The 8,735-nt window shown below is 46.8% G+C and overlaps 1 protein-coding gene across 1 annotated transcript; it reads left to right on the forward strand.

Moving 5' to 3' along the window:
- Window positions 1-701: 701 nt before the first annotated feature.
- KRT3 (keratin 3) lies at window positions 702-8,400 on the forward strand. The gene is made up of 9 exons (XM_036759821.1): window positions 702-1,277; window positions 2,679-2,899; window positions 3,217-3,277; window positions 3,770-3,865; window positions 4,859-5,023; window positions 5,764-5,889; window positions 6,271-6,491; window positions 6,790-6,824; window positions 8,051-8,400. The coding sequence occupies exons 1-9, from the start codon at window positions 702-704 to the stop codon at window positions 8,398-8,400; spliced, it is 1,851 nt and encodes a 616-aa protein (XP_036615716.1).
- Window positions 8,401-8,735: the final 335 nt, after the last annotated feature.

Genomic DNA, 8,735 nt, shown 5'->3' on the forward strand with positions numbered 1-8,735 from the left:
TTTACTGCCTGTGTGACTTTGGGCAAGTTGTCTGGGCATGTGTAAAATGAATGAGGCTCTACCATCTCTTCCAGCTCTAGATCTGGTAATATGGGACCTACCCGTGTCCTCTCCTCCCTCAGGGTCTTCCACACTTCCCCTCTGTCCCTTCCCCAGGAAGCCCAAATGGGGCTTTGCACACAGACTGTGCTGGAGGGCCAGGGAGACCCTTGAGGGGACCAAACTCTAAGCTCAGATCAGCCCCATCGTCCTGCCAAAGGCTCTCTCTGACCAGCCCTGTCAGGGCCCTAGGGCAGCTGACATAAATGGTGATATGGCTTCTTGACATAGCCTGATGCTTCTGGGAGAAGAGACAAAGCCCGAGAGATGGCCTTGCCCATGCATGGGGCAACCCTGGGAGTCACCCTCTCCTCCACCCGCTCCAGGCAGCTCTGTCACCTTAGCACTTTTACCATTTCAGATTATTTTCAAGGTGTGTTTGTGAGCTTGGAACAAACTTGTTGCCTCCCAGGCAAACCCAGCCCTTGAATTTTTGGGATTAATTATCTCTCCCTCATTTGAGCCTAACAACCTCTCCAAACATATATAAAGGGACTGGTGCTGCAGAGGTCTTCAGTTTCTTACTCTCCTCTGTCTGTCTGCCTCTCAGTATTACTGCTCCTCCTGCCTCACTGCTTTTCTTGCCATCCAATTCATTCACCATGAGCAGACAAATCTGCAAGACCTCAGGCGGTGGGAGCCAGGGCTTCTCTGGCCGCTCAGCTGTGGTCTCTGGCAGCAGCCGCATGAGCTGTGTGGCCCGAACAGGGCGCTCTGGTGGAGGAGCTTGTGGGTCCCGTAGTGGGGCAGGCGGCTTTGGCAGCCAAAGTCTCTACAGTCTGGGTGGCAACAAGAGCATCTCCTGCAGTGTGGCTGGTGGTTCCAGGGGTGGGGCCTTTGGCTATGGTGGTGGACGCAGCAGCTATGGAAGTGGCTTTGGGGGTGGCTTTGGAGGAGCTGGTGGCTTTGGAGGAGCTGGTGGTTTTGGAGGGGCTGGTGGCTTTGGAGGAGCTGGTGGCTTTGGAGGAATTGGTGGTTTTGGTGGCCTGGGTGGCTTTGGAGGAGCTGGTGGCTTTGGACCTGGTGGCTTCCCTGGTGGGATCCAAGAAGTGACTGTCAACCAGAGTCTCCTGCAGCCCCTCAATGTGGAGATTGACCCCCAGATTGGTGCTGTGAGGACTCAGGAGCGGGAGCAGATCAAGACCCTCAACAACAAGTTTGCCTCCTTCATTGACAAGGTGACACTCTGACCCAGATCCCTTTCCCCTAGTCCTTAATGTGAGGGACTTGTGCCTGGCATTTAAGGAACCTGTTCTGGTACATTTCTAGAGTAAGTAGCGTGAGTAAGGGGAGTGAGAGAATAAGTAGAGGGGTAGTGGTTGAAATCATAATTATAGAATTCAGAACTGGAGGGGCCTTAGAGCTCATGTACAGGTTTTTTATTTTATGGGTGAGGAAACTGGGATCTATAGAGAGGAAGTGACTCAACCAGGGTCACGCAGGTACTCAGGATTTGAACCTAAGGTTTCCTGACTCCAAACAGTGTTCTTCCCTTGTTTATGACTAACGATCTCGATGGATTGAGGGCAGGGCTAGATTCACAGAACTTAGATGGACAATGATCTGGTGAATTTTGATCTGAGTCAAAATTCTCCCATAAGGGGAAAGCCTTATACATGCAGTGGACCTTAAACCTAATACTTTCCTCCCTGTTAATGACTAACTTTTTTTTGATGTGTATATTTTAGAATTAACTAAGTTGAAAAAAAATATTTTAATTGATAGAGCCTCCTATAATGCATTCCTATGAACATTTTCTTGAAATGCACTTTCTGTTCCATGGAATGCTACATTTCTTTCTAAATTGGATATGAATTAAGCTTGATTAGACTTCCAGGCCCATTTTCAAAGTGGGGGCTACACGCCAAGGACACAGGTTCATCCTGGGAGAAAGGACAAAGAGGAATGAGAACCAGTGACTCACTTGTCGTTCTATGTCTTCCTGGGTTTGTCAGAAAGAGACCTGGGATTTCAAGGACTTTTGAGACCAATGTGATATTGGCCTCTCCCAGGGTCTGAGTAGAAGTTGGGTTTGCCTTCCTCAATATAACATGTCAATCAGTATTATTACCACCAGCCCTGCAGACACACCCTCAGCAAGAGTTTTCAAAGAAGCCTGAGAATGAAGTGTGTGCATTTTAACATAATCTGTTAAATTTTTGCAAATGAGTCATGGAGTTCCCAGGGATTGCAAGGAGTCAATTCATCCATCCTCCTCCCTCTGAGCAGAGTTGATTTTCATTCATTTATGCCTTGCTCTCCTCATTTGGTGATTGTAGCAGGAAGAACCCTGGGTTTGCCATAAGAACACAGGTTCCAATTCTGACTTTCACTTGTTACCTGTAATTTTCCCCTACTTCCCCTTAGTTCCCTTTATTCTAAGACAAAGGAATTGAACTAAACAATATCTATGAGTCATTCCAACTTAAAAAACATCCCCAAAATTTTCTCTGCCTGCCCAGCGTAGACTCCTGGCATCGCCCAGGCTAAAGATTCCAAACTTTTCTGCTGGGGATGTTCCCTTCTTTCTCTCCATTGCAGTTTGGTAGCCTGATGCTGTTTCCCCTCATGCTATGCAGGTGCGGTTCCTGGAGCAGCAGAACAAGGTTCTGGAGACCAAGTGGGACCTGCTCCAGCAGCAGGGTGTCAACTCTGTCACAGGCACTAACAACCTTGAGCCTTTCTTTGAGAGGTACATCAGCAACCTTCGGAGGACTTTGGATGGGCTGCAGGGAGAGCGAGGGAAACTGGATGGAGAGCTGAGGAGCATGCAAGAGCTGGTGGAAGACTTCAAGAAGAAGTAAGTGCCCCATACTGGGAGCTTCCCCTCCTGAGGGTAATGTAAGGAGCAGAGTCAGAATTTGAACTCATGTCTTCTGAGTCCAAATCTAGTGCTCTTTCTGCTATATCACAGTGCCCCCATTCCCTTTCCCTGATTCCTTGAGAGGACTCAAGCTTTTTGAGTCTCTATTTCCCCATCTGTAAAATATGGATAGTAATACTTGCAAGACCTATCTCCTAGGGATATTGTGAAAATTACTTTTGGAACTTTAAGGTACTGTGTGAATGTGTTATTATTATGCCAAACGCAGTCTGGTTTCTCCTTCATCCCTGCAGATATGAAGATGAAATCAACAAACGCACAGCTGCTGAGAATGAGTTTGTGACACTTAAGAAGGTGAGTGAGAAATATGCTATATAATAATTTTTAAAAGGAAAATAAACAGTAAGATTTAAAAAAAAGGTGAATGAGAAAGGCATGAGATTTCCAGGTCCCTAGTCATAGGCTGTGTGTGTGTGTGTGTGTGTGTGTGTGTGTGTGTGTGTGTGTATGTGGTGGTGCTGGGGAGCTGGGAGGGCATCTCTCTCACTTCCTTTCCCATATACTTAACTAGGCAGCTGGAGAATTAACTAGAAAACCTGGTTTGTTCCCTCCTCCAAGGTCAAGGATGTCGCAAAATTCTTGGTCTGTAGGAAGTCCTAAGGGGTCATTTCAACCATCCCCCTGCCTCTGATCAAGGCACCATTGAAAGCCCCCTAAAAGAAATAGACTCTCCTATATTCAATCCTGCCATAGGACTAACTTTCATCCTCCTGGCTGCATTTGCAGCTCATTGGCTAAGCAGTGTTATAGATGGTTCCGTACTGTGTTTTCTTCTCTTTCCTCCAGGATGTGGATGCTGCCTACATGAACAAGGTTGAGCTGCAGGGCCGGGTTGACAGCCTGACGGATGAAGTCGGCTTCCTTACGGCTCTCTATGAAGCGGTAAGGATGCTTCCTGGTTTCTGAAGTAGGGTATCTTCAGCTAGCCTGTTATCTTAAGGGGTCTCTTCAGATCTGTGGTAGGGGCCCTGAAAGTGACTCTTCAGCTGTCCTTGCTCCCACATCTTCATCATCACTGGACCCTGGTGCTCAACTGAGGAGCTCAAGTCCCCACCCGCTAAATTCTCCTTCCCAATTAAGTGCCCAGTTCATATTGAACATCTATGTGCTTGGCACTGGGGGTACAATGGAATTGCTGGCTACAGTCCACCCCAAGAGGAGATTACCATTCATGCAGCAAGTATTTATTAAAAACCCACTAGACCCTGCTAGGTCTGGTCATAGAGACAGAGACAAAAATGAATAGTACTTTCTCTTAAAAAGCTTACTTTTTTTTGAGAAATAAGATGGATCCAAACAAAATAAAAATTAATCAGCAATGTATAAATTAAGGAATAAGTAGAGCTTACTTTATTGTAAGATCCATAGAGTCAGGGACTGGATTTCAGCTAAATTTTGTATGTTCCTAGCACATTTACACAGCACTCTGTACAGAACAGATGCTTAATGCCTGCTTGTGCAATTGAATTGGAACTGATTTTATATAGGAGTTTGGAAATGAAAGGGATCAGTATGGATTGGAATGGTCTCAGAAGGCTGATTCATAGAGGCTAAACCTTGAAGGATGGACAGGACTAGAATAAATAGAGGAGGGGGATGGTATTACAGGATGAGGAATCAGGTAGAGGAGCTTAGGGGTCTTTGTCCTCTCTGTGAACTGGGCCTCAGAGAAATCAGGTAGTGTAGGTTTAGTGGAAATGTAGAAATTAGATGGCAAGCCTCATAACAAGATCGGATCCCTCCTGGTCCCACATGAGCTTCCACAGAATGGAGGAGGACTCTGAGGTGCAAGCTAGAGTTCTTGGATCAGAGACCTTCCCTCCCACACCAGTTCCAGAAGCTCAGTAATTGAGCAGGACCATTTCTGCCCTACAGGAACTGAACCAGATGCAGACCCACGTGAGCGACACTTCTGTTATCCTTTCCATGGACAACAACCGTTCCCTGGACCTGAATAGCATCATTGCTGAGGTCCAAGCACAGTATGAAGAGATGGTTGAAAGGAGCAAGGCAGAGGCCAATGACCTGTACCAGACTAAGGTAGGTGTCAGGAATCTGTCTCAGCTAGGAACCATTTGTATTCTAACCTAGGGCTCTGTGGATAAGTCATCCTTTTGGGGAAAAGCTTGCTTGCTCTCTAATGTTTTCACACTATTCCTCACCAGTCCCTGGAGTATCCCTTGTACCAGAGGGAAGGGTCCATCCTTTCCTGGCTATGACCCTAGATTCCTAGAATTCCTTGAGGCTTGATCAGAGTGAAAAATTTTCTTTATCTAGCAGCTTAGAATGAGTGTTGATCTAGGTTGTTAACCTAGGGTCCATGGATAGATTTAAAGGAGTCTGTGAACTTGGATGGGAAAAATACATTGTTATTTTCACTAATTTTGAACTTAAATTTAGCATTTCCTTCAATTATAAATGTGGGCAATAATTATTATTCTCAGAAGGAGTCCCATCAATCTGCCAAAAGAGTCCAAGGTACAAAAAATGGTTGAGAACTATGGTAGAGAGGATCTTGAGGACATGAAGCAAAGGTGAAGGAAGAAGCAGTGGGAGAAGGAAAAATGACAAGGTTGTTTCATTGAGACAGGAGAGTTGAATACCCTCAGCAGTTCTGCTTGCCTTTGTCCACAAAGCTCTGCATACTCAGGATGGTATGTGCAAAGAAGATCGTCAAAATGGACTTCTCTAGCTTAGTGGCTTAACTGCTGGCCAAAGTTTGGTCCAGGACAAAGACATGTCCCTTCCTGAAACACTACATCTGCTCTTCTTGTCTCTAGCTGGGAGAGCTGCAAAACAAGGCTGGCAGGCACGGTGATGACCTGAAAAGCACTAAGAGTGAGATCATGGAACTCAACAGGATGATCCAAAGACTTCGAGCTGAGATTGAGAACGTCAAGAAACAGGTGGGTGGAGGATCCTAGTTAGAAGGTGGGTGCCTAGGGGCTGGATTCTGAAGTCCTAGACTGAAAGAAGCCTCTAGAGGTCATCTCCAAATTTCTGGCTTTTGATTCTCACCTAAATAATTCTAGATCTTTTCTTCTCAAACATCTTTGGACTAACAAAGGAAGGAGCAACTAACAAGATGGCACAGAAGTGGTGGTAATATTGGCACTTATGTTGTCATCTCCATCTCTCTCTCTCTCTCTCTCTCTCTCTCTCTCTCTCTCTCTCTTTCTTCCCAACAGAGGCATTCAGGCAAACCTGGAGCAGTTCCCTCAAGTACCTTGGGCTGGGAAACATTTCTCACTCTGATGATCTTTTCTCCTGTCTCCTCTGTCCTCCAGAATGCCAATCTGCAGGCAGCCATAGCTGAAGCTGAGCAGCGTGGGGAGCTAGCCCTCAAGGATGCCCAGGCCAAACTCCAGGAATTGCAGTCTGCCCTGCAAAAGGCCAAGGATGACTTGGCCCGCCTGCTTCGGGACTACCAGGAACTGATGAATGTGAAGTTGGCCCTGGATGTTGAGATTGCCACGTACAGGAAGCTGTTGGAGGGAGAAGAGTGCAGGTGGGTAACCCCCTCTGAACCCTAAACTAAACCAATATTGGGAAGTAGCTGCTTGAATAAGGAGGTCCTGTTCTTAGATAAACATTACAAAGAAGCTCTGACCTTTGTTAGCTCCCCCTCCCTTTGCAGATTGGCCTTTGCCCAGTCTCAACCATTAGTCTTCAAGAATTGATTTGCCAGGTTCTTGAATTCATCTTGGGCTCCCGACAGTGATGTGTGATATTTTTCACCCTGGTCCATGAAATTGAAAGATATTTGCTACATAATTGAATCACCTTTCTCCTGCTTCTCCTAATAGGATGTCTGGAGAGTTCCAGAACCCTGTGAGCATCTGTAAGTAACCAAAATTAAAATGGACAATAACTCTTCATTCCTGGTTATCTGTTAATGAAGGGGAGCAATGAAAACCCCAAATTGATTCCTAGGGGAATGCATGTCATTCTCGGGATATTACATTGAGTTTTTGAATTCAGGGGAAGGGGTTCCAGGCACTATTAGATGAATTTGTTTTCTACCTATCAAATTAGATAATATATTAAAAGCCATTGGCAAATTTTAAAGCACTATGTAAATATTAGCTATTTTTATCATTTATATGACCTTAAACAAGTAATTTAACCTTCTTTGGCCTCAGTTTCCTCATCTGCAAAATGAAAGAGTTGAATTAGATAGTCTCTGAGGTCCTTTCGAGATCTAGAGAGATGAGCCTATGATCCCTGGCTAGGGGGATAGTCTGCTGCTTGCCTCAGGGGTAGGCTGGACTGGAGGTGGAGGGACTCCACCCTGGGAGTGCTCCAGGTTTGCCTGAATGCCTCTGTTGGGAAGAGAGAGAGAGAGAGAGAGAGATGGAGATGACAACATAAGTGCCAATATCACCACCACTTCTGTGCCATCTTGTTAGTTGCTCCTTCCTTTGTTAGTCCAAAGATGTTTGAGAAGAAAAGATCTCGAATTATTTAGGCAAGTTTGGGATTAAAGCTCTCTGGTGGGTAAAGCCACATACTGAAAACTGAGAGCTAGCTGACTCTATAATTTAATTATTCGATAATTTGTAATAGTTTCACAATGTGGAAGTGAATGAATTATAAAGTTATTATCCTGTATGAAGGCATCACTTATTGGTTGTAAATGACCATTATATCGTTAAGTAGGGTTAGAAGATTTAATCCTGGAGGGGACTTTAGAAAGAACAGTCCAACCTCCTCATTTTGCATATGAGGAAGCTGAGGCCCAGGGAGGTTAAATTACTTGTTTAAGAGCACATAGCAATAAGAGATAACTGGAATTTGGATCCAGGTCTCCTGATTCAATACTCTCTCCCCTTATATCACAGTACCACTAGCTAATAATAAAACTACATAGGGGAGAAGCAATAGTGATGGTGATGATGATGGTGATGGTGACGGTGACGGTGACGGTGATGGAGATGGTGATGGAGATGGTGATGGTGATGGTGATGGTGATAAAGAGTATCTCCCCTGGTTTGCAAAAGCTTGGTGGGATCCCTGCGTGAGCCCCGGCTGCAGTGACCTTGACCTGTCGGTAATCTCCCCTTACAGCTGTGGTCAGCAGCAGTACCTCTACCTCGGTGTCCGGCGGTGGATACGGCGGTGGCTTCGGCGGTGGCCGCGGGGCAGGCAGCGGCTTCGGCGGCGGCAGCGGCTTCGGCGGCGGCAGCGGCAGCGGCTTCGGCGGCGGCAGCGGCAGCGGTTTCGGCGGCGGCAGCGGCAGCGGTTTCGGCGGCGGCAGCGGCGGCGGTTTCGCTAGCAGCAGCAGCAGCTTTGGCTCTGGAGGGCGCTCTAGCGTCAGCGGGGGTGGGATCAGCTCGGGCAGCATCCGCGGGGGCAGCAGCAGCAGCAGCAGCACAGTCAAGTACTCTCAATCTTCCAAACAGCGCTCCACCAGATAAGCACCCTGGCCAGTTCCGCCGCCCCTCGGTCCTCGGAGCCTTGCCCCCAGCTGCTCCCCTCCAGTCCCTCTCCGCACGCCTGGATTGTGGCTCAACTTGGTGATCTGTCTGCACTCCTCGGATGTTCTCTCACCTCACCCCAAAGCCGAGAGGCCACTGTTCTGATGTATATAAAATGCAAACCCCCTTTGGCCCATCTATTCTGTCTCCAATAAACTGCATTGTGTTTCACATCAGGTTTCTGAGTTTGCTTCTTATTAAGGTCTCTCTTCCCATATGTCCCTCCAACATTTCTCATCTAGGGCCGCTCCATTAACGGTCTTCCTTTCTTCTAT

Source organism: Trichosurus vulpecula, chromosome 5, assembly GCF_011100635.1.
Source record: "Trichosurus vulpecula isolate mTriVul1 chromosome 5, mTriVul1.pri, whole genome shotgun sequence".
Classification (NCBI taxonomy): Eukaryota; Metazoa; Chordata; class Mammalia; order Diprotodontia; family Phalangeridae; genus Trichosurus; species Trichosurus vulpecula.

What these genes read in the sequence shown, in the direction of transcription:
- KRT3 (XM_036759821.1), top strand. Translation starts at nt 702, where the DNA reads ATGAGCAGACAAATCTGCAAGACCTCAGGCGGTGGGAGCCAGGGCTTC. An exon ending in AGTTTGTGACACTTAAGAAG is followed by an intron (nt 3,278 to 3,769) that starts GTGAGTGAGAAA and finishes TCTTTCCTCCAG; the next exon opens with GATGTGGATGCTGCCTACAT. An exon ending in TTGGAGGGAGAAGAGTGCAG is followed by an intron (nt 6,492 to 6,789) that starts GTGGGTAACCCC and finishes TTCTCCTAATAG; the next exon opens with GATGTCTGGAGAGTTCCAGA.